The 27,230-nt window shown below is 38.5% G+C and overlaps 1 protein-coding gene across 5 annotated transcripts in view; it reads right to left on the reverse strand.

Moving 5' to 3' along the window:
• The window catches only part of LOC136861679 (solute carrier organic anion transporter family member 74D), a 287,694-nt gene that overhangs the window by 52,761 nt on the left and 207,703 nt on the right, over positions 1-27,230 (reverse strand). For all 5 annotated transcript variants that reach the window (XR_011019109.1, XM_068230942.1, XM_068230951.1 and 2 more), the window contains 2 exons: positions 22,343-22,507; positions 1,970-2,165 (listed from right to left, as the gene is read on the reverse strand). Coding sequence is in view for 4 of the 5 variants with exons in the window: in XM_068230942.1 (XP_068087043.1) it covers positions 1,970-2,165; positions 22,343-22,507 (361 nt within the window). In the remaining variant the exon portion in view is untranslated. The remainder of the gene's footprint in view (positions 1-1,969; positions 2,166-22,342; positions 22,508-27,230) is intronic.

Below are 27,230 nucleotides of genomic sequence, written 5' to 3' on the forward strand. Positions count from 1 at the left end.
GCCATGGCCTTAATTAAGGTACAGCCCCAGCATTTGCCTGGTGTGAAAATAGGAAACAACGGAAAACCTTCTTCAGGGCTGCCGACAGTGGGGTTCGAACCCACTATCTCCCGGATACAAAAGGGGACATGCTGTCACTTATATGCAAAAAATGAAAGAATATTTAGGAACCTAGCTTGGGACATAGTCTTTGAAAATATCAGAGTCTGAAAAATAAGGTCTTTGGAACAATACATCTTTACGTCGAGTTTTGATATTATGCCTATGACAAACATCAGAAAATGGAAACCCTGGAAAACCATCTTCAGGGTTGCCAACAGTGGGGTTTGAACACACTATCTCCTGAATACAAGCTGACAAATGTGCGCCCCTAACCACATGGCCAACTCACTCAATCACCTGAAGCATCTTCCAGTTTTAAGATGTCAAGAGATTTAAAAAAATAAAAGAAGCCCTTTCTTGAGCCAATCAACTTCCTTAAAACACACCTATTTATACTTGCAAACAAAACATAGCTGCCACTGTTATCTGGAGGTTGGAGGATAGTATGATTCCTACCCTGTTGGCCTTGTGTAGAATTTTGGCTCTATCACAAGTTTAAGACTGGTTTAGGAGTCTGAGATGAGAGGCTTCTTCTTTTCCTTTCTTGGCCCCAATTACAGTGAAACCTCGATAATTTGAAATTGATTAATTCAAAATATCGCCTAACTCAAAGAAACTCTTGTTCCCAGAAACATGAGGTACAGTTTTGCATGTTATTAAAATGGTTTAATTTGAAATACGGATTATCTGTAATTTGAAGAACAATGTCGGTCCCATTACCAAAATTCAGACCTTTAATTCAAAACTGCCTTTACATTAAAAAAAAACTGAATTTTACCATGTAATTTAAATTCAAAATTTCTCTGCATCATTAAAGAATGCATCTTCCGGAATGTGCAGGGGTACCTTTCCTCACTTTCACTCACTTTGGTGTGTCTACAGTGTGCTTCACATTTGCTAAGTTCAAGTGAAATCATAATTCTCTTGTATTTCGCATTTTAAGGAATGCAGTGTGCGGAGAAACAGAATCCGTGAACACTGGTGATGCTGACCGTTGACGAAAAAGTGTGGCTCATATAATCAACTTGTACGCACCAAACAATATTGTCAATGCTGATGAAACTGAATTTTTTTAATGCCGAGCACAAGCAGACTTATGGTTTTAAAGGAGAGAAGTGCCAGCCTGCAAATCGTACAAGGGTGGCAGTCACTGTACTGTGTTGCAATGCATACAGAAGCGAGAAACTTCCTTCCGTCATCATAAGAAATTTCGATAAGCCACAACATTTTAAGAGCGTCGGGCACTTTCCGTGCAAGTACAAGGCATCTAAAATGCATACAGTACAGTAATCCAATGAATAAAGCACTTGCACAGGGGAGCCAGTATAGATTTCTCCCCGTCTTTGAATCATGTTTTCTTTTTCTTTTTTTTTCATTGCATGAGGTTATGTTTGCTAGTGAGTTATCCAAGTGCATTATTTGAATACTGTACATGCACCTTGTTGGATACTATTTGAAAATACTTTTTCCATGGCATTTGAAAGGTTTAAACTGTGAATCATAGTTGCATGCAGTAACGGGTCTTGAATATTTTGTGACGCCGCAAGGGTTGGCATTTCTGAATTACGAGTTGGTGGTTAATTCTAAATCACATAATTCGAAGTTCGATTTTTCATCCCAATGACTTTGAATTAATGACGTTTTACTATATTTATTTTCAATATCAGAGCAGATATTAAAAAAGGAATCATTAGCAACCACATTCTTTTTCCTCACAATGCTATGAATTTCTTAGCCTCTTATTAAGCTGATATTGCCATCATCCATTACCCTACATCATGGTATTTTCCCTATCTTCAGTTCTATAGTATAATAATATACAATCAGTGGACATCAATCTTGACACCAAGATCATATTATCAAGTACCTGCCATCATCAGCTGAGTTCCCATGAAGAGGACTAGAGTTGCAGCTGAGGAATGTCCAGGAGAAACGTCCAATGACACTAATAATTTCAACAAAAACACTCCAAGCAGCTAACTGGCGTGCAGATGGCTTGAACCTTGTGATGACAATTGCTGCAGTGATGATACCTAAACCAGTGAACACCAGACCCACAGAACCTGAAATGAGGGGTGAGAAAGATATTTAAACACATAAACATCACTCGCATAGAACCTGAAACACGAGAGGTCTAAAGCAAACCCCATCTGGTATATTCCAGACCCATGAAATTTGAGAAATATGAAGGACACTCAAACCTAGTGAAAATCACCTCCACAGAACTTGAAATAAGAAAGGTGTGAAGGATATTCAAACTGGTAAAACGTGGCCCATATAACCAGAAATGAGCAATATGAAGAATATCCAATCTGATGTGCACCAGATCCATACAACCTGATTAGGAGAGAATTATATCTGATATATACCAAACCTATAGAATATGAAGTGGCAAATGTATGGTGATGCACAAACAGGTGAAAACAAACCTAAAGAACCTGAAATGGGATAAATACAAGTACTAGAGGACAAATCACTATCCTATTATGTGTTTATATTCATATAGAGATGAGCAAAATCATACCTGTTGCCTTTTCTTGTGGTCATGAACTTACCATGTTTGTTTTGCAGAGTTCATGCCATATCTTGGTTAGACTGTTTCTATCTAAATTGAGGCAGTGAGTGAGAGAGCGGGCTAAGCCGAGATTTTGTCAAAATTGAGTTATTGATATCCTTGTGTAGAGCTTACATTCATCTTTCAGTGTGCAAAATATCAAAGACGTCCGCAGGCTCCTTCCTTTCTTTTTTAAAGAACATATTTTCTGTGAACTACTCATCTCACGTTTATGCTGTGAGAGAGTGAGCTATGCCAAGCAGCTAGAAGCATTCAATGTGTGCGCTGTCTGTCGGCTATGCGAGCTGGCCAATCGCTGCGCTTATTCTCAAACACGTGTTAGTTGTGTACAAAATGGCGGCCAGTGAAGGAGAAGTAATAGAGAATAGCTGTGAGAAACCTAAAAACGAGTTAGAAATGATGACAAGTGCAAAAGGGCTAAAGTGTGTAGAAACTTCGGATTAGAGTACACGTTAATGTGCCGGAAGGAGGCGAATCTGAACGCGAAGGATCATCATCATGTACGAGCTCGATAGTATCACCTCACGTGGATCTCAGAGGTAAGCACGGTAATTAGAAGCATAAGTTAAGTGATGAAGATGAGAAATCAGTAATATACCATATTAAGAAAAAATTCCCTTGTATGTAAGTCACTAAGTAAGAAGGTTCAAAATAAATTAATTCGAGTTGTGAAATCACTTGCAGAGATGTACGGTATACAAAGAAGAAAGAGATGATACTGGCATGAAGAGTGTTAGTTGTGGCACATACAGGACTATATTTAATACGAAATTTAATATCGGCTTTAAAATGCCTCACACAGATACATGCAAAGTGTGTTACAAATGGCAAGCTATAGAAGAAGATATCATACCTCTAGGGATACGGCTACATCAAGTAAGGGCAACTGCAGCATACAATCTTCTCTCTGCATTTCAATCTGAATGCCTCGAAGGAAACTGTGATTACTGCTTGATGAAATGAAATGGCGTATGGCTTTTAGTGCCGGGAGTGTCCGAGGACATGTTTGGCTCACCAGGTGCAGGTCTTTTGATTTGACTCCGTGGGCGACCTGCGCATCGTGATGATGAAATGATGAAAACGACACATACACCCAGCCCTCGTGGCAGCAAATTTAACCAATGATGGTTAAAATTGCTGACCCCACCGAGAATTGAACCCGGGACCCTGTGGCCAAAGGCCAGCACGCTAACCATTTAGCCATGGAGCCGGACTGTTATAAAGGACTAAATGTTTTATATCAACCAGGTAATGAAGGAAATTCTTGGGTAGGTACTGTTAGCAAACCTATAGGTAGTAATGCAAGGTTATTTCGTTTGGTTGTTTGCAGGTGGAAAGGGCCTAAGGGGCCGGTTAAATGATGGAATTACACCCTGTAAATAATTTTCCTAAAGAGTTTGAAATGTATGCTTTGAAATGGTAAACAATAAATTATATGTAGGATGCTAAAAGGTTTGTTTTTTCCACCTATTCAATACATATAAACTTTATAAATTAGGAATTTATTATTGATTCCACTTGAGACATGTTTCGCCCTTCATTGAGGGCATCATCAGTCAAAATAACACCTCAAGGTAAAAAATCAGGTAACTGGTTAGTAGTTGACATGTACAAATTAATACATATTATTAATACAATTACAAAAATTAAGTATGGGAAAGAGTTGTACAAAAGTGATGGTTGAACATATAGGTTTATAGATGAAAAGTCAGCATCAATGCCTAAAATTAACATAGTAGAGTTCGGCAGTGGTGCTCTGGAGAAACAGTTGACGCAATCATAGGAAAAAAAGTTTAAAAATATTTACATTATAACAATTAAGAGAGAAAAGGTGTAGTGTTCGGCGTCAATGTTTGTAACCAAAAATTAATGTCAAAGGTTGGTAACTATACAGTATTTACATTGTTCAGTTGAACAGTTGAGATAAAGTTATAAAATATTTACATTATAACATCAGCGTAAATGTTTGTATGTTATGTTATGTTATGTTATGTTTATATGTTAATAAGAATGATTTTCCCATTATTAGAGCAAACACAAAACTCTAAATATCTCAGTTCCACCCAACTCTGGCATAGCCCACTCTCTCACTCACTGCCTCAATTTGTTCCACTCGACTGACTCATTGCCTGTGTTCATGGCCACACTGGATATGTGTACCCATTCAGTGTGCATTGATATTTTCATTTAATATTATGTCTTTGTTTCTTCGTATTACAAATAACATCTTTAATAAGTAATAGTAGGTATCAATTTCCTTTCCATAGGAATCTGTAAGGCACCATATCTAGTAAAACTCGTTACAATTTACCAATCAAACTGCACACACATTTATGCTGATACTAATCATTTAATCAAATAACACAGTACAATTTTCAATCTTCTTCAATCCTCACTTCTGCTGCTCATTCTGTTTCTCCTTTCATTCACACATAGCGATCGTCACTTGTCTCCTGGTTCACCTGAGAGAGGTATTACTACTGCTAGACTTGTAATATTACCCCATCCTTAAGACTGTTAGTCCCAGATCAGCTCGCAACCAGTCTTTGATTACCCATTAGTCAAGGAATTTGCTTGTTTGTAAGGTGCTAACCGACTGAAATGTACCACCTTCAGCTTTCCTCGGGGAAGTTTTTGAATACGGTACATAACGTCATCAATCCTCTTCAACACCTTGTATGGTTTATCCCATGAATGTTGGAGTTCAGGTGAGAGACCTTGCTGCTTCTATGAATTAGAGCCACACCAAAACCTTGGTTTCAAATCCTCCTTCTTCAACCTGTGCGTCATAAGCACGTTTAATTTGGCCACTAGCAGTTTCTATATTTCTTTGAATGTCGGCATGAATATGATCCATTCTTTCTTTCAAACATCTCACATTGTCATCCCCAGCCACCTGGTCCTTTCTGGGTCTACTGCCGAACTTCAGATTGCAGGGTAAATACAGCTCCCTCTCAAAGAGAACAAAAACCGGAGTCTGACCTGTTGTTTCGTGGACCGAAGCCCGATATGCCATTAGAAATCGTAGCAGGTGTTCATCCTAGTCATGTTGGTTGTTGGCTACAACTTTAGAAAGATATTTTTCAATTGTCCTGTTCATCCATCCGACCATTCCATCTGACTGGGGATATAATGGCGTCGTTCTGGTTTTTCATATCCCCACGAGTTGACTAACTTACTGAAAGACAGCTGATTCAAAATTCCTTCCTTGATCGGAGTGTAATTCCAAGGGAGCACCAAACCGCAAGAACAACTCCTTCACTAGGGCTCTGGAAACTGTAACACATTTCTGGTTTGGAATTGTATAGGTTTCCACCCATTTAGAGGAATAGTCCATGGCTACCAAGATATATTTGTTTTCAGTCTCTGTTTCTGGAAGTGGTCCCACCATATCAATCGCCATTCTCTCAAATCAACTTCCCACATTGTACTGGTGCATGGGTGCTTTCTTCCTTCCTCTTGGTTCATTCTCAGCAGCACAGACCTCACATTTCCTGTACCATGTTCAGGTATCTTTGCAGTTTACCCAGTAGAACCTCTTTCTAATCTTCTAATCTTAGCCAGTGTTCTACTCACACTACAATGACTTCCAGAACTCCCATTATGCAGGTAATGAAAAACTTTGGGATCTCTATTCAAGGGACAACAATCTGCATTCTTGCAGATGTTCCATCCGAATCCTCAATGAGGCATTTCCACATGCCGTTTTGTAGCTGCAAAGAATGTCACTGAGTCCAATAGGACTTGGTAGTTGGGCTAAGTGGAGCAACTCCTTCCCAAGAGGATAGACATCCTGTTTTCTTCCAGTGAATTACCTTGTCTTCTAAAAATTCCTATAGGTTGCCGCCATCATCTGCTACTATCACTCTCCTTGCATAGTCATCTTTCATTTCTTGCCTAGAACAATGATTACAATACATTGGACACAGCCTTCTGGACAGAGCATTGGTATTCTTGTGGCTTGTTCCTGCTCGATGTTCAATCTCAAAATCGTATTCTTGCAAAAGTTCTATCCACCTAGCAATATGTCCTTCCAGGTTCCTAAACTGCATTAACCTTTTCAATGCACCATGATCTGTTCATAACAGAAAGCTTTGCCGATACAAGTACTTATGGAAGTGCTCCACTAACTTCACGCAGTGTTTCTCTCAGGCTTGGACAGTGGCTTGCTAAAGTATGCTGTTGCCCTTTCTCATCTATTCTGCATCTGAGATAACATACCGCCTATTCCTATACTGCTGGCAACCGTGTCCAATATAAACAGACCTGTAGTACATGGGTAGCTCATAATGGGGGCGGTCTGCAATGACTTAAGTCATTCGAAAGCTGAGTGACTGCAATCATCCCATGAGTAAATCCGTCCTTCTTCAGTAGGCTTTGTCAAGGGTTGGGAAATCTGGATATGATACTTCATTAGTAGGAGCACAGTCCCTTTCTTTACTAGTGGTTTTACATCGCACTGACACAGATAGGTCTTATGGCGACAGTGGGATAGGAAAGGCCTGGAAGTTGGAAGGAAGCAGCCGTGGCCTTAATTGAGGTACAGCCCCAGCATCTGCCTGGTGTGAAAAATGGGAAACCATGGAAAACCATCTTCAGGGCTGCCGACAGTGGGATTTGAACCCACTATCTCCCAGATGCAAGCTCACAACCGCGCGCCTCTAACCGCACAGCCAACTTGCCCAGCGAGCATAGTCCTAAGAAACTCTGAAGTTCTTGTAGATCTCTGGGGACAGGCCATTCTTTCACTGCATGTATTTTCTCTGGATCTATGGCCACACCGTATTTAGAAACATGTCCCGAATACTTCACTTCTTCTTTGGATTCAGCTTCAGGTTGGCTCCCTGCAGTCACTTAAAGACTTCTTCCAGGTTCAATAGGTTTTCATCGAAAGTCTTACCTATTTATATGATGTCATCCAAGTAAATGAGGCACTTTTTCCACGACAGACCTTGCAGTACTGTCTCCGTGTCTTTCAAATGTGGCTGGTGCATTGCACAGTCCTCGAGGCATAACCCTATAAAGTACCAAAGTCCCATACCAATTGAGAATGCTGTCTTCTCTCTATCTTTGGCCTCCATTTCTACTTTTCTATTTCCACTCCATCTCCACTTTTCAAATCCAAAGTGGAGAACACTTGAGGTGCATAAAATATGTCTAGTGTCATCTATTCTGGGTAACGGATAATTGTCTTTGACTGTCTTGCTCTTCAACTGCCAGTATTCCACACAAAATCTAGTCGATCCATCCTTTTTTCTCATTACGATCACCAGTGACATCCAGGGGCTACTGGACATCATTGACACCCTGCTAATACTGTACATGTCAGAAAGGATTTTCTCACCCTCCTCTTTTTGATAGTGGCAAGTGTCATGGGCACTGTCTGATCGGTTGTGTACTTCTGGTTTAATTTTATGTTTCACGACACTCGTTCTGACATATGGACAGTTCTCAGTTGCAAAGACATCTTGACATTTGACCAACATTTCATTGACTTTGGCTTTTTGATGCTGAGTCAGATTAGTATGTCTGAGCTGCAAGGTCTCATTTAATTTTGAAAGTTGATAAACATCCTGGGTATCTTTCATGGTCTCCCCACAAACAATGGATGATACCGAATTAGAACAGACCACCTGAGTGCCTTTCTCCAATGATACTGGGAAATCTTTTAGGTTCATCATTCTGATTGGAGTAGGTCCCTTAACATTAACAACAGCTCTTCCCACTAATTCTCCTGGGCAGCCTTCCCTTTTGGCTACAAGCTTGACAATTCCAATGACTTCTCGGTCACTGTTATCCATTTGACCCACAATCACATTATTGCTTCTAGAAAGAAGTCCTATTAGAATGGCTGGACTGCTCCATCCACGCAGATTGACTTTTTCATTTGCAAATTTCAAGGTCTAAAGTGAGTTCAAATTTAGTCATTACATCCATGTCAGGAATAGCGTTTTATGTGACATCCGCCACCATTACTCAATGTTTTGTGAACTTGCTCCCCAGGCCAATGTTGACATTTGTCTTGCTGTACGTGTTCATTGGCTCACCGGTGGCGATTTTTAATAAAACTCTCATAGGTTTCAGGTCTCCTTTTATGGTGTCCTTCTTCACAATGGTGGTGGCCCTGGGGTCCAGAAGCACAGAACATATCAAACCATTCACTCATCCATCAACAAAGATGCTGTCTAACCGACACCCTAATGAAATGGCATCTACCGCCTTTCTCGGGGCAGTAGGGCTGACACGCAGTGCTCGCCCCTTGGCAACAGCTCTTTTTAGTTTTTCTGAAACTTTAAGCCTTTTTGGCAGCAGCTTCTGACATGTCCAAACTCACCACAACTCCAACAGCGAATATTCTGCCTTCGAAGTTGTCCATCCTTATTGGACAGGGTTTTCAAAAAAATCATCTCTACCCTATCGTCTACAGGCTCCTCTTCATCGAGCCTCAAAGCTGCGCCTGTAGATTCGAGGTCTGCGTGGCAGCTTCAAATTCCATTGCACGACCCAATGCATCATCTAACATTTTTGGGTACACCAGCAAAGAGCTCGTTGCAATTCTGGGTCAATTATACCCATCACAAAAGATTCCACAGACAGCTGTTCTATGAAATTGTTTGGAGCTGAAGGATAAGCCATATGAGCAAGACATGCGATGCCCACCTCAAATTCTTGTAGTGTCTCACCACGTTTCTGGCATCTGCCACGAAATTGGCTGTGGTAAACTTGTTGAAGAAAAATCCCACCTATACAATGCAAGTCCACAATGTTTATTTTATATCTTACATGTACATGTTTCGTTCTTCATAGAGAACATCATCAGCTTTAAAGCTCAAGATATATACAAAGTTGAAATATTCTAAAAGTACACCTATATTAAAAAATTACATATTGAAGTACATTCACAAGTTTGTACCATGTTAAAATAACATCTTGTAAGATTAGAGATGTTTCATTTAATCAAGGAACAGGTGGTATACGGTATGATATGTAGTATAAAGGAAGTTCTCCTCAGAACTATACACTTACCATCTTACTAATAAAAAGTCCTTATACAGTTGTTTAACTCTTGTATAGTTATACAGTGAATAAACCCTGTATAAGCGTTTTACATTTTTTTTACTAATAAACGAGGTATACGCATTGTAATACTATACAGCACGTATACACTCGTTCCAAGGCGTAGGAATCTCTTCCTGAAGTTCACTGACGTATTTCGCACGTTCACCGCCTTTATGATCGCTTCTGCTGGTTATCTACGAGCAAAACGTCCCGGAAAGTCGCACAGTAGCACGGCATATCGAAAAGGCAGTGGCAACACTAAGTGAGACAGCTGGAAATTGACTTATACTGATATCAACATTTCTTCAGCTTGCTTGTGTAATGAACGCCAAAAAAGAAATGGAAAAGCTTAAGAAAAGATCAATAGCTCCTAACTGGGATAGTACGGAAAACGTAAACAATTGTAATTGAATCGGCGAGTTGAAAAGGGTACACATTCCAAAATCCTTACTTTTCAGGAGAAAGGAAAACCTGTTTTGTAGCTAAAAGAAAGGTTTGATAAAAAAAGTTTCTATTAGGCATTTATACATCATATTTCTGCGTATTCAACTACAAAGTATGGAAATCATATTATGTACGGTTTTAAAGTTGTACCATTTTTTATGTCAAGGAATATGTTCCTTCTTATACTTAAATTTGAGAAAGATCTAAGATCTTTGTAGAGGCAGATAATGTATAATAAACTCGCAATTTCAAAAGTCTATTAAGCAGTAACACATTATTACACAAAAATATGCCCAACCATCATTTCTTTTATAGTTATTCATTGTCATTCTGTCTCTTTAAAGTGGTTTACTTTATGAAGATGTCTAGCCTCCATAACCTCTGAATGGTGTATGTCTTCTATGTTTAAAATATCGTGAAGATCATCAATGTTATCGTCCATTCTTTCAATGTGTGTTCAATGTTATTAGTAAGACGGTTAGTATAAAACTTGTACAGGCATTTAGTAAAATAAGTAGAGTTCATATAACATGCTCAATGTTATGAAATAGAGTTCAATTAAGTCTGAGGATTGAAACCATATCAATTGTTAATGAATAATACCTGAAGTGGGGCTTTTCTTGTAGTTGAAAATTAAGGTCAGACTGGTAATGTATGATGTTAAATGTAATAAACCTGTAAATAGAGAGGCCTAATGAAAAAAATTTTATTGGAAGAGAAAGAATTTGAACGTAAATAAATTTGAACACTTACATCCTCGCTGGCCTTACACTACTTGACCTCTATCATGTTGCTGTAAGTCTGACACTGACTGACTGTTGCTGTGTGTGGTTATGAGTGTGGAGGAGAGGAAGAGGTCAGAGGGGAAGTGGGGAATATATTGTAGAGTAGGTAGGAATATGTCTGGCATGAGTTGAGGTGGGGGTAGAGCAGGTGAGGGGCATGGGCGCCCATATGACAGTTTGTAGGGGGGGGCCCAGACCTGAAGGGTACATAGTATTTTTAATATTTTGGAAGATAAATGGCAACTTGTATTCTGTGGTAGAATAACCCACGGTATCCTTTGCCTGTTAGTGGGGGATGGTACTACTGCTACTATGTAATACTGACTTTTAAATCACTTTCTTGAAAGGAAAACACCTGACTACAGTAGATTTTTTCTTGCCCTCAGAGCTAAGGGGGCGGGGGTGGCCGCGGCCCCACCTTGCCCCCGGGTATGGGCGCCCTTGGTGAGGGGAGTTTGTCTGCTTGATTGGTGAGAATGTTTGATTTTGATTAGTATTGGTATTGTTAAAGATTCTTTTAATTATTTCACCTATTGGAATATTGACATTTTCAGACAACTCGCTTAGATTTCCGATAGGATTGGATCTTTGATCTATGACTTTTCTGTAATTAACAAGCCCATTAATGTTGACAATATGGACCAAATATGAAGTTTATAACTTGTAATATTGTTAATATTGTTGGGCCACCAAAGAATTGTAATTAGTTTGTTCACTGTCTGGAATCACTTCGAGTATATCCAAGGCATCACCTCGGAGCGCAATCACCAAGGCAGTGTCTTTTTCTTCTTTACTCCATCTACTGGCGGCGGCTGTGGCTTCAAATAGCCTCTGATACATGGACCTTTGTAGCATGGATTCGGAGTTTTGCCATCATAAGGTGGTGGTTTCACACACACACAATCTCTGCACATTCTCCAATTCTGTTCTAAATTCAGCAGTAGGCCTGTTCATTCCTATAGACTCCTTTTTCAGTGATGCAATTCGGTCTCAAAGAGTATCTAGCAGAGAATAGTATTCTTCCATCATCAGAGGAACTGTATACTCTCTGACTTGACAGGTATAATCAAACATGCTGCATGCAATGACAGCTTCCATCATCAGAGAAAGTGTTAGTTGCTTAGCAACCTGCTAAGCACAGAATGTATTGCGGTTTAGGGTAAGTGTTCACCCGCAATTATTGGAGGGATCATTTAATGATTTGATCTTGAACATAAATATATTTCTGTTGACTTTTCAAAAAATGCAAGATATTTCTGGTACTATTGAGACAATTTGGAAGATTTTGGTAAAAACCGCACCTTTTAACTCCCTCTGGTTCAAGAGCTTGAATTTTGTGAAACATACACGTTAGCATTTTATATATTATAATTATAAACTATATTATAACCGACTTTGAAATCAGGATATCTGTTATGAATGTGCAGGTATTCCGGGAATTCTTTGATGATACTACCTGATCTGTAGTGAACTAAGTATCTCTAAGGCTAGGATAGAGAAAGTGATGTGTGTCTGAAGAGGGAGAAGTGTAGAAAATCTCCAGAATGAGGAAATTAGACAGAAGTACTTCATTAGTGAAAAGTTCCAAAAAAATAAACAATAAGAAGGTTCAGCATGTAGTGTAACCATATCAGTAATTTAGATATTTTTTCAAAAATGAATTTTTATCAAGAAGATATTTTTCGAGTTTCTTTGTCAGTATGGAAGAGAGGTTGCTTCATATTGCGCAACATATCAGACTGGGTGGTGCCGAAGTCAAGAGTTTCATGGCTTGAAAAACCCCAAACTGAGCGAGAGCCAAGGGAGGACAAGGAAGGAACATATATGTGGATAGCTCTCCCCCAAATCAATAGCCAGATCATAGTAATGCCAACGTGAGAATGTGATTTTAGATGGTATATCCCTAGAAAATCGCCTTAATTATATGAGGGAACAGTGACATGTCAAAACTGTGGATATTAGATACTTACCAAAATTACATGTGGGCTTAATATATCATTGTGGATGAAATCACACCGCTAGGAATGATGTAATCGGCAGTAGCATGCCCAAGCTAGCGTAGAACCCAGACGCCGAATGGGAAATCCCAGGGGGAGTGCTGACCTTCGATCGTGGATAATAATTAATCTACTGATCAATTTGTTTTCCACATCACATCAAATGATATTGATTCTTGGGCCACACAATCAATCGCATCACCAGTACTGCCGGACCTGTAGAACGTGAGAAATGAGAATTGGAGTGGGGACAACTCCCCAACTAATCTCCACACCAGGGTGAAATTATAAAAGAGCCTATCTGTTAGGGGAGAAGGACACTTGACGCGAAGTATTCAAGGCAGACATGCGGTCAGCCAGTGCTCTGGCCTAGCTTTTGTTCAGGCGTGTAATGTGCAAGTTATCGGAAACGCGGTAGGAAAGACTATGTAAAGTGTATTGGTAATTGTGGTGACATTATAGATGGTGGTGAAAATTTGATTCATGGGACGATCGGGACATTGTAAAAAGTAACATGAGAATGTGTCGTCATCTCATGCCGCGAGATCGCGTTATAAGAATGCACTGTTGTTCGGGAGTGAGAAGAATAAATTAATATGGTGGCATTGCACTAAAGACAAGTCTCGTGGGGGTTATATCGAGCAAGCTGTTTGAGATAGTGTGGAAGGACACGCAAATTGATAGAGGATAAGTCCTATGTAAAATTATACCACTGTAAACTAGCAGTGTATAAACTGTGTTAGTGTCAGAATATCGAGAAAATTTTCTGTCTGCAGAAGTACAGAAACTGTGATGGAGACTCAATGTAGGAATCCACCATAATGTTTGAATCGCATAAACTGTAGCAGTAAATATGTAACAGTCTGCCGTAAAGTAACATTGTGCGTAACACCAAGAGGTGGAAGTATCAGTAGAATTCAGAGGACTGATGTTTCATAAATGGGTAATGCAGAAACTGTGCTAGTGAATGCATAAATAATTTACTGTGGAGATGCATTCCATAATCTGTAGAAACAGATATTACAGTAGAAGTCATGAGGATTGAAGCCTAATAAACTGTGATGAAAGAAGACGGAATTAACATTGAACATGGTGTTTCTTAGTGTTTCCAGTGTTTACAAACCAAGGATCATGAAGACACCCAGAACGGATGCAAGACAATGTGAACCAGTGGTCTACACCAACATCAAGATGGACTAAACAACACCTAGGGGCCTCCCCAAGGTCCAAACGATGGACAACCCACCATGGCGTTAAGTACATTAATTCGAAATATTTGTGAATGCGGGGTAATTTCCTTTCTGTAAAAATGTATATAATGTTACAAAAGGATTTACCGGGTGAGCTGGCTGTGTGGTTAGGGGCGCGCAGCTGTGAGCTCGCATCCAGGAGATAGTGGGTTCGAATCCCACTGTCGGCAGCTCTGAAGATGGTTTTCTGTGATTTCCCATTTTCACACCCGGCAAATGCTGGGTATGTACCTTAATTAAGGCCATGGCTGCTTCCTTCCCATTCCTGTCCCATCATTGCCATAAGACCTATCTGTGTCGGTGCGACGTAAAACAAATAGCAAAAAAAAGGATTATAATTATATGTTGGAATTAGATTTTTAAGTAGGAAATAGCTTGGAGTGGTCTTTAGAATTTTATTCAATCAGGTCAAATTAGGTGGGAAATGGAGACTAGAGAATCTGATATAATGTCAAGCATCATAACTTTATTTGTGGCAATGCATGTGCATGGAGTTGAATTTTCAATAAGCTCTGAGAGTGCTTGAGATAGAGGGAAAAACGTTAATGTGTTGTTGATAAGCCAACAAATAATATTTCTTCAGATTCAAAAAATCACTCATATTTTATTCTGCATGATGACAGGGTCTTTGAAATAGCTTGTTGTAAAATGTCAATTGTGGGAATAACAATGCACTCTGTCTATAATGTAAATTTTTTTTTGTAGTGAGTTTGCATGAATAGAGATAGTGATGGCTGTATATTGTGTGTGAAAATGCACCATGCCTGGACTCGAAGCAACTCTACCCAGTGTAGATAGGGTTACATCCGTATTACCAGTTGAGTTTCATTTCTTTTTCTTTAGTTAAAAGTCATTTTTGTTATTGCTGCGTTAAAATATCTATAGAATTTTTTTTCTTTTGTGAACTTTGAGAAAACCGTAGGGAGATCTTCTATGCAGTGAGCTGTGAGTGAACCCGGGTCTTTGGGAATAAGAGATGTGACGAGGTGAGACGGCTTGACAGGATAATTTTACTGAAGTGTGCAGACAATGCATTAATGAAATTGAGCACTGAATATGATGCAATGGAGCTGCTGAATTGGATAATTGCCCCAAATATTTCTTGAGAATATGTTTCGTTGTTGTGGGATTTTGTTTTGAGACAAGGTTCTTAGCTCGAGAAGAGGTGAGACCCTGAGTGAAGATTTATGGTTGTAGAAGGGAGTGGCCACGACCGAGTTTGCTAAAAGGAATGGCTCTGCTGAATGAAAACCTCCACGTCAGAAATGAAGGCCAGGTGCTCACACAAACACAGCTCACATTAGAAGAGTTATTGATAATTGTTTTTCCCATTTTGCTATGGTTAAGATTTGGATAAATGAATGTCATATTTTGGTTTTATTTTTCCTAAAGAAAGCTTATATAGGGATTTTCAGGGTCCATTGATGAAGGTGCGCTAGAGGCCACATGTTCGAGTCCCAGGGCACATTATGGTTTTCCCATCACACACAAACTTAATTGCTTCAAGGAATACAGCCAGTGATCTGTGTTTTTTTGTTTATTTGTCATTTTTTCAGGGATTTTATGGATTTGAGTGTGGTTTATGTGCAAATATTTTGTTTATTTTGAACGTGATTTCTAGAGTTCTTTCATTGTTGTTGGTTTGCGTGAAAAGGGTTCAACCACTGTAGTTGTATTGCTATGGATCATCGTGTTCATGGAGATGAGGGTTTGATTCCAAACCCGACATCTGTTAAGTGGTTTGTTTGTTTGTTTGTTTGTTTGTTTGTTTGTTTGTTTGTTGTGTTATAATTATACAAGTAGTGTTTCAATTTTTATCACAGCTGTATGCGATATGAGGGTTAGGATTATAATTAAGTGACCACTCTGAAGCAAATTCTAAGTGATTGAAAGTGTTGCATTCTCAAGCACAGATGGAAGATTATACAAAATATTTAGTGTTATATTTAACCATCTTTTCAAATTAATGTTTATGGATTGGATAAACGTGCACATAACGCCAAGTTATGAATATAGGGGTTGATCAATTCGAAACTAATTCAAGGACATTTATGAACAATTAGTGATCAAAACAGGATCAAGTTATCTTTAAAATTTAATGAATGGAGTGAGATCTCCAAGACTTTATTTAATCCAGATGATTTGTCTTGTTTAATTATATTTTTGCTACTCAGGGTTAATTTAAGCATTTGATCATATTTTATTTTAACTAGAGTTATTAAATTCTTTAAAAGTTTTTATGCTTATCATTTGCCAAGATAAAATGCATCCTAATTTTCCTCCGTTCACTTAGGTCTATAAGTTAGATTTTAAGTTAGTCATCACCGCGGATGTACTACGGCCCTGGGAGGCCGGGGTTCATACCTTGTAACGGAGAACGTGCAGTGTATCCTTGCACAGTCGTAAGAACATTTGTTAGCTCATCAATTGGGATCATTATTGGGAATCCAGATGAGGTGACATTTGTCTCTAGACTAAAAAGGCCCCTTGACTATCGATCTCTGTGGCGTGTGGCCCCATATGATCATGACTCAATCAGGGCGATTTTGCCGTCATATGGTTCCATAATGCTATAATGGGATGGTGGGAAAGGTCCCAATAGAAAGAGAATGAGTGGCACATAGAGAAACAGCAATGGAATGTCTGGGAATAACTGCATGTAAAGATAGGAAAAACCAAACAACTTGACAGAATGATGAAGTAAATGTAAAAGGAGGGCATGTCAGAAACAGCTCCAGATAAGGACTGGTACAAACAGGGAGTTGTACATAGATGAAAGAAACAGAACAAAACAAAATTTTGGTAATAACCTGGAAAGGCTAGGTCAGGCAGCAGGGAAACCTTTCCAGACATTAATAATCTTGGAAGGCAAAAGGAAATGAATACCGTTTTGGGTAACTCAGCTAAGTCATGATAGATCCCAAAGAATCACTGAACAGGTGGAAGGAATATTTTGAAAATCTTCTTACCATAAAAGGAAATATTTATGATGATGTCTCAAACAACTGAGCTCATGGGGAGGACAATGATGGTGGTGAAATTATACTTGAGGAAGTGAAAAGGATGGTAAATAAACTCCATTGTCATGAAGCAGCAAGAATAATTAAATTAGATCTGAAATGGTGGAATATAGTGGAAAGGCAGGGATGAAATGGCTTCATAGAGCAATAAGATAAGCATAGAATGTTAGTAAGGTACCTTCTTATTGGACAAAAGAAGTAATTACACCTATCCATAAGCAAGGGAACAGTTACAACTATCGAGGTATTTCATTGATCAGTATACCAGGCAAGGTGTTTGCTGGCATCTTGGAAAGGAGGATGCAATCTGTGCTGCAGAGAAAGTTGGATGAAAACCAGTGTGGTTCCATTCCAATGAGGAGCTGTCAGGATCAGATTTTCAGTATGTGCCAGGTAATTGCAAAATGCTAAGAGAGGAATAAAGAGTTGTTTTTCATAGATCTAGAGAAGACATATGACAGAGTATTGAGGGGAAAAAATGTACTGTGGGGAGTATGGAATTAAGGGTGGATTACTAAAAGCAATCCAAGGTATTTATGTGGACAATTGGGTTTCAGTGAGAATTAATGATAGAATGGGTTCATGGGTCAAAGTACTAATAGGAGTTAAATAAGGCTATAATATTCCATCTTTTGTTGTTCATAGTTTACATGGAACATCTATTGAAGGATATAAAGTGGCAGTGAGGGATTCAGTTGGGTGGAAATGTAGTAAGCAGTTTGGCCTATGCCGACAACTTGATCTTAATGGCAGATTGTGCTGAACTTGAAAACAGGTTCAGTGAGTATCATACGAAAATTAGCCTTTCCAAAACCAAAGTGATGTCAGTAGGTAAGAAATCTAAGAAAACTGAATGGTAGGTTGGAAATACAAAGCTGGATCAAGTAGATCATTTCAAATATTTAGGATTTATATTCCACCAGGATGATAGTATAGCAAGTGTAACTGAATCAAGTTGCAGCAAAGTGAATGTAGTGAGCTCGCAGCTGCAATCAACAAAACTATCTCTACGCCAATCTGTTTCCAGACCAATTTTGCTTTCTGGGATTGAAAGCTGGATGAATTAATGATGCCTTATTCACAAGTTACATGATAGTACAAAGAATGATCACTGGTAAAAACAGGTGGGAACAATGCAAAGAATGTACTCAGAATGAGGTGATAAAGGGAATGAGATGGATTGATTGAAGCTGTATGCACAAACCAGCTTCAGTGTTGGGACCATTTGAGGCAGTTGAAGGAAGATAGGTTACCTAGTAGAATAATGGGCTGGGTCATATAGGGTTAGGGAAGTAGAGGGAGACCAAGGTGAAGAAGATTAGACTCAGTTTCTAACTATTTAAATAAGAGGTATAGAACTACATGATGCCACAGAGCTTGCTACACATAGAGGATTATTGTGGAGTTTAGTAAAATCATAGAGGCTTTCAAGTTGAATGCTGAAAGGCATAACAGTCTATAATGAAGATATATGTATGCACTGTAAAGCATAAAGAATTTCCATATTTTACTTCAATATGAAAGCATTATGAGCACATTTCTGTTTTAGACATGTCAACGCACTAACACGGACTGCTCACTGTTTCTAGTCGAATGCTGCATGTTCTGTGCATACTGTTCCCTTCTCCACACCACCTCACGCTTTATTCTTGGCAGCGCTAATGAGCTATGCACAACTAATAAACCAAGTAATAATACATGGAATATAAACCGAGGGGACCAAATTTCAGTTCCAATTGTGGTTTATCCAAAATTCAGTTTAAGAGAGAGATTTATCCCTATAATTCATCCAGAACTGAATACAGTTGAAAATGATTAAGATGTCCCTCTCTAGCACATTTCCCTAATTATTATGCCATTATTCCGAAGTCCCAGGACGTATCCTATTAAATACATGCTAAAGAAACCTGGACAGCACATTTACATCACTCTTTAGTACGTCTGTAACTCCCACCATAAGCAATTTAAATTACCGTTCCTGGCCACGTTGCGTGTACAACAGGCCAGCGACGACTGGCCTGGGTAAGGATTTGGTTGAGAACTTAATTTCATGGCCGGGGAGCATGCTTGTGCATCAGCCCACAGCTGCAGGGGGCGACAGTCCCAAGCCAGTCTTATTCTCTTTGAGTCTGACGTGTTGGTGCTTAATTTTACATATGTGAGGCCTCTTTCAGACGGTACAAGTTTGCTTAGCCGCCGGCCTGCCTAGGCCTAAACTAAGAACTGATCGTTCAAATAGAATCTTTCAGATGATGCGGAGGCGGAGAGTAACAGCACGTGGAAGAAATGTTTGAGCAGGCAGTCCGCGGTGAATCGCGGTCCCACACCCACAGTTACTTATTATTGGACATTAGTTTTTATATATGTCGTCATACACGATGGATTGACCGTGTTCGCGACATCAGTACAGAATAACACTAGTATGTTTTTATTGTTTACCCACCTATTCAATACATGTATACTTTCAATACGGATCCAAAAATGATTTTTATCATGTGTAAAATCAGTACAGAACCCTATAGTGTACCTATAAGAAAGTAGAAATGGATTTAGACGATAAACAAAAGTAGGCCCGCTCTCACCCATTTGACATTACAGTATTTATTTCTCATTTTCAATTTAAAAGTTATTCATGTGCTTTTTTCTTTTCCTGTGTGATGTACAGTGGTTGTTATGGAACCCGAAACAGACATTAAGAACTTAATAACTTTAATGTCGGAAATACCAGTGGTCCTGTGTTTGGGAAAGTGCGATATCCTTTAGACCCATTATTAAGAGAGTATCCTCAAAATTCTATCCAGCTTCTTCTGTAATGGAATATGAAGGACACAGCATGCATGCACTATTTTTGTATTTACCTAAGTGTAAATGAAGACTATGATGGTCCATATTTATTACCCACACTGAAAAGAGTGTTGAAAATGATTCGCTGGGAAGTGTGGGGAGTTTTGCACTACTCAACCCGTTGTGTGTATAAGAGTCAGTGGAAGCGGGTGCACCTGCGCATACACATGGGCATGTTTTACTCCTGCGCCATCTGAAAGAGGCCTGAGTGACTTACGTACGTAAATTAGGCCTACTGTACTTACTTTTGTAACAACGCACGTAAATTAGGTCTACTGTACTTGCGTACACTGCTGATATGTTGGTGCTTACTTTTACGTTTGTAAATGAATTGTGTAACAACCTACATAAATTAGGCACTCTGTACTTATGCATAGTGGTTTGCAGGACATTCAGTTATGGAGAAGAAGAAAGCTAGACAGTTTACAGAGGATGAAAAATTAAAGTTTTTTGAGAAAGTGGATTCCAAACCACACATGAAACGTGTGCAAATCGCCCAGATGTTGGACTTCCCTGTGATAACGTTAAACATAATTGTAAGTGATGTGTATAGATCACGTTTCTAAGAACGTTTTTCCTTGAAATTTTACTATGTTGGTGTTCTTAAAATGTATTATTTCTTTATTTATTTAATTCATTATAAATTGTAAACACTTGTTTCTTTGTTTTTATTGTAATTATTTTTATTTTCAAATCTAACCTTAAATTTAACAGCAAAATTATTTTTCATTTTTTTAGCAAGGTCCCTCTTTATGACGTTCTTTTTCTTCAGTCCCCACAAAAGCATCCTAACCAGTTTTGACTGTAATTAGTTCCATTCAACAAAGTGTTTGGTTTATCAGATTTCAAATTAATGAGGGTCTACTTTACCTTGGAAAATTTTCCACAACATTTTCTCCTTAGGGTTTAATGATACAAAATACACTTGGAATTTGAGGAAACTTGAAAGCCCACAAAAAATATAGGCAGTCACCTGGAAAATAGTTTCCCACTATAGTGAAACCTTGTTAGTGCATTCTTCATCAACATGTTTTCGCGCTTAGCACATTGTTAATTCGAAGTCCTGATTCTCATCGTATTAAATCTATATAAAAATACCTCACTTATCACGTCATGAATTTTTGCAATTACCGCTGAGTACGATTACATTTTTCCTAAACCTGAAAATGTTACTGTATTTGTCATCCCTTCTGAAAGAAACGTGATTTCCAACTCGGGTAAGAACCGTTGCCACCGTTGTGTGATTAAGGGAAAAGGCCTTCCTGAACTTCAAAGGATAAGTTGCACTTTTGAGGAGCAAGCCGTTAGCTTCAGGAATGTTCAGTTTTGCTTGCCTGTTAGCAGTGAGATTGCTGAATAGCAGAGTGAACCTGTTTGTGCTTCTATTTTGCATTCCATTCGGAAGGTAGAAATGTATTTTGTGTTGAGTGGTACAGTGAAGTATAGCTAATATTTGTCACGTGAGGTCGCGAATGTTAAAACTTGCACCTTTGAGTTTCGACTTGATCACTCAAGTTGTTTGAAGTTTTGTTCAATTCAAAATGACAGCCAATGTCATTCCTCGCAGTAGCACATGGTCAAGTGTAACCTCCAATTCATTGTCTAAGAGTGTGACCTGAAAATAATGTTTAATAACCTACTGCTCCAAAATAAAAGGCTTCTACTAACACTTGTTTTAGAAAGAGTGTGATCTGCAATAATACTTCGATATTTTTGTTGGCCCCTGTGCACTTGTTTTCATATTTGTTGTCTGGTGTTTTTTCACACTTTTCAGTATTGTACCAGTACTTGTTATTTTATAATCCCCAGCAGCGTGTGTTTGCACACCTTTTAATGATTTCCTCTCATCCTTAGAAATGGTAGATAGGCCTATACTTTTCACTGCACCTGCATATACATGATGTAAAGTGCCCTCATGTCGGAAAAAAATTATATAGTGTTTCATATCCCTGTTGGATAGTTTTTATTTGTGTATTTAGTAGTACATTTTCTCGCTTAACACGTTCTTTTTCCTTGTCCCTTGCAGAAACGTCTTAACTAGGTTTTACTGTACATGCGGAAATGCTTACACTTCCTTACCTATGCTGTTTAGCTTCTCAACTCCAGTTACAAACCCCTAATTCAGCCCTCTTGGAGAGTTCTAGGAATTCTTAATTTTCTATTTTGTAATATACTAGGCTTGTTAATCATATGAAATGTTTAAACCCAAATTATTAATAGGTCTAACTTTTCTGTATTAAACAAGTATATCATTTACATATCATACCAGAAATCAAGCTAGCACTAGCTGCTGTCTGACCATACTGAGTCTCCAGATATTTGGGCATGAACGTCCAGTAGCCTGCAAAACCGAAGACGAAGAAGACAGTGCTAGTAGTATTCAGGACAAATACCTTGTTCCTTAGCAGCTTTTTCACTGTCTGCATGAAGTCTGAAACAAGAAGTTATATATTTTCAGTGTAATCATGCTTGAACCAAATACCGTTATTGCTGGTTGTCATACACTTTAGTGTTTACAGATATACTTCTTTATCAGCCTTATGTACTTATGTCTAAAACCTCTGCTAGTGTGTTATCAGATGAGGTGATCCTAGAATAGGTGCTTGTGACTTGAAATAAAATACTATGGTCCACTTAAGAGGTAATATGGGACACATCTGACATGAAATTCCCTGCCATGCAGTCAGATTCTTCAGAATGATGAGAACTATTTCAGATTTGACTGCTTACTAAAAAAAGAGGGATATACAAAAAGACTACCACATGACTTTTATTAGATGAGAAGTAATACACCAGAAGTTTTGTGAACACGTTTAGTTCCACAAGTAGCACTGTTAATCTATAAACATGAGCTAAGAGTTGCCATCACTTCTCCTAGAGTAAAAGTTACCGAATGATTAATTTCATTACCATCCGGCAATGGTGTTACAATTACTATGACGCCATGACACTGGTTGTCCGACTATAACTTCACCATGACATAGATATATCTGGCAGCAAAATTCCTGATCGACACTTTATGAATACGAGATTATAAATATCCTATCAGTTGTTTTATATCACCGCTCTTTGAGCAATAGAAAATATTAAATGAAAAGTTCACATCAATCAAGATTATATACCACAAATCTTATGCATAGATGCCTTTGCTGGCGAGATGTAGTGTTTACAGTGCACTTTGTCTTCTGGTATAGGCTATATCAAATTTGTTACTTTCATTGATCTGTCTCAGTCTCATCCTTGGCTTTGACAATATGAAATTGACTGAGGTATCCCTTTCAGACCTGGAAGAAAACTGGCGGTGTGAATTTTTGTTTGTACGTCAAAAACTGAATAAAATGCTCTTAAATACATATACTTTTAGTTTATTCTACAAAATAAAAATTAACATCTGAAAAAAAAAAAAAGCAGCCGCACAATTGTGCGTGTCAGGACTTAATTCACGACTAACAATAAAAGAAAAATTACCTCAATGCATGTGAATATACATATGTACATGATCAAATATTCTATTTTACAGTGGGGAATAATTTAATTAAATCTTCGTTCAAACACAAGTAAACGTTACATTTTCTACATTGAGAAAGAGTTTTGCTTTTACTGCCCTTTTGGCAGCAGCAACTTGTCGTCAGACCTGAAAGGAATCTGGAGGTGTCAAAATGTCAAAAACTTACTAGAATACTCTCAAATACATGTTTTTACAGTTTATTTTACAAAATAAGAACTATCGGCTGAAAAACAAAACCCACACAATTGTGCGTGTCAGGACTTCATTCACTACTTGCAAAAAATAAAAAATTACAAAAATTCAACTCAGTACATGTGAATATGCACATGTACATGATCAAATGTTCTATTTTACAGTGTGGAACGATTTTAAACAATTAAAATCTTGTACATTACATTTTTCATGTAGACTACGAGTTTTGCTTTCACAGTCCTCTTTGTGACAGCATCCAGCACTCCTGCATGCATTGCCTGTAAGGAAATCTAGCCTACACATATGTGCGTATCAACATTCAAAACCTCATGGTATTATGTACAATGTTGTAAGTTCACAATTTACGTTTGCTATACAGTTTACACACTTCATTGATTATATTCTGATATTCAGTAAAGCTTCTAGATTAATATGAATGCAATAATTAAATACTTTCTTTAGGCACTACTGCTTCCTGCCATCTTGCTAATGAACTGTATTTTTAAACTCTTCTTCCTGCCCCGTGGTGGTCAAGTACTAAATAAAAACAGCTGAAGTATATGCTACGTGTCCTGCACAAGCACTGCAGTCCAGTCTAGTGCCAAGAAAATGTCAAATAAGCTCAGACAAAAATAAAATACGAACCCGCACAATTGTGCGTACACGGTCTGAAAGGGGTATGTGTGATGATAGTAATGCCATTCCTTATGCAGCCATTTCCTGTTATGAATGGTGTGAAAATATCGCTCATAGGGTCGGTTGGTGCATACTTTTCAGTGGACTTGGCAGACTGATATGTAATAGCAACTGCTGGCTCGGTGAGGAAAGCAACGGGAAACTACCTCACTCCTCATTTCCCTAGTATGCCTCTTCAGTGACACCTAGGCTATTTATGACAGCTGTTGGCTGAGCTGTGGAAGATCAAACCAGCCTTTGCGCTGAATACCCAACATACAAACATTATGCATAGGTTGTAAAATGTATCCTCATGCTTGAAATTACTTTCAGACTACATGGTTTTCAAACATATGTTGGTGCCATATACCCTCAATGAATGGCATGAATGGTGATGTTGATTATGATGATGATGATGATGATGATTATAATAATAATAATAATAATAATAATAATAATAATAATAATAATAATAATAATAATAATAATAATAATAATAATAATATTCTTTCTTTCTTCGTTATGCCCATTCGTAGAGCGTGTTTGAACTTGTTAGTTGGTTTGATGGTTTGTGCCTTCTTATCCTCCCAAAATCTCTTCATGAATGCACTGTGTTGCATCTTGCGTTCTGTCGACCACTTCCTACCAGTTGTCTTTTTTGGTTTCTCCCTAAATTTATGATTGGCTACTTTTGTTCTAAAAGCTCCACGATTTTCCATGATGTCATCCGTGATATTTATTTCTTGGAGGTCCGCCTTAGTTTCTTCTAGCCATTTTATTTTGACCTTCTTTGAGTTGATTACTTTGAATAATGTTTTAGTCTGTCGCTGTTCATTCTGTAGATATGGCCATAGAAATTAAGGCGCCTTTTCCGTATGGCATCAGTAAACCTGTCGGTGAAGGAGTAGAGGTCCACTGTTCTCCTCTTAATCCACATTCCATTTTCTCTCGTAGGACCATAAATTTTCCTGAGAATTTTCCGCTCCTGCTTTTTAATTTCTGTAATTTTAGAGTGACCACCTAAGCATATGGTTTCTGAGGCATATAAAGCTTCCAGCAATACAACTGTCTTGTAGTGTCGTAATTTTGCATTACGCGATATGACTCTTTTGTCGTCGTAATTCCACGTCAGTCTGTATGCCTTATGTAGTTTGGTGTTTCTTTCTACATTGGCACTACTGTCTAATCCTGATGGTAGTATAATTTCTCTAAGGTATTTGAAGGAGGGCACCTGCGAAATTGTGCCGTTTTCCATCTCTAGTGGAGTTCTTTTGCTATTTTTTCGTAGATTTTCCATGTACTTAGTTTTCTCGTAGGATACCTGGAGGCCTGCCTTTGATGCTATATTGTGTAGTCTCTGTATGGCATACCTTGTTTCATCCTTGGTCTTAGTAATGATTGCGAGATCATCAGCAAATGCTAAACATTTCACATTGATCTTGCTTCCCAAATTTCCGATGTTCACACCCTTGATATCCTTTTCCCACTCTCTAATAACTTTGTCTAGAACTAAGTTAAACAGAATAGGGGAGATGCCGTCACCTTGACGAATGCCCGTACATATTTCAAAAGACTCGGAGATTTCTCCAAGGAATTTCACTTTAGAGGTTGTACTTGTGAGGGTCTGCTGGATAAGTGCTCTGGACTTCTTGTCCACTCTGAGTTCTTCTAGAGTATCAAATACTGTCTGTCTGTCCACAGAGTCATACGCCTTCTTAAAATCCACAAAGGTGACGATCGTGCTGGCACTTCAGCGAATCCTTAATATCGTCTTCAAGTTCCATATTTGTTCTGCACATGATCGACCTTTCCTGAAACCCGCTTGGTATTCGCCAATCAGTATCTTGTAATCAGGTGATCGTTAAAAATTAAATAATTGAAAAAGAGGTTCAACCTATTCAATACATAAAAGAAAGGAATGTAGTGATTACATTCTTATTTAATAGTGATTAGAAATGGGACCGGTTTCGACCCTAGTCCAGGTCATCGTCAGCCGTTCAAAACATAAAAAACAAGAAAAACAATGCATATGAAAAAGAATAAGTGAACTCTGGATCGGTATAAGATGAAATATAAATAGATGATGGGGGTAGAAATTGTGAGTCACTTAAAATAAAACAGTACGTAATGTTATGAAAGGTAGTATAGCACACGCAATGATAAGTAAAGTCTCTCAATGTTTATGAATAGTGGAGAACGGTCAAATGGGTCAGTTTTAACACTCTGTCAGGTACAAAGTCACAACACTATCGAACAACATATGAAGATCCATAATATTTTGAAGTCGCAGACGAATAGATTTGTAGAAGCAAACTGCCAGCTCTCGGAGATCAGCGCGGCACATCCAAGGTCATGCGCTGTGGTCTCGAACGCCAAAGTAGAATGGAGAATATCCTGAAGGTCCAGTATTTGCCTCGGTTGCGGGAAGTTAAGAACCTATATATAGAAATATACAACGCAATTCAGTATAATTGAATGAATAATTGTGCTCCTGCTGAGTTTCCAAGAACACAGCACAATTATTCATTCAATTATACTGAATTGCGTTGTATATTTCTATATATACGTTCTTAACTTCCCGCAACCGAGGCAAATACTGGACCTTCAGGATATTCTCCATTCTACTTTGGCGTTCGAGACCACAGCGCATGACCTTGGATGTGCCGCGCTGATCTCCGAGAGCTGGCAGTTTGCTTCTACAAATCTATTCGTCTGCGACTTCAAAATATTATGGATCTTCATATGTTGTTCGATAGTGTTGTGACTTTGTACCTGACAG

Source organism: Anabrus simplex, chromosome 1, assembly GCF_040414725.1.
Source record: "Anabrus simplex isolate iqAnaSimp1 chromosome 1, ASM4041472v1, whole genome shotgun sequence".
NCBI classification, from domain to species: Eukaryota; Metazoa; Arthropoda; class Insecta; order Orthoptera; family Tettigoniidae; genus Anabrus; species Anabrus simplex.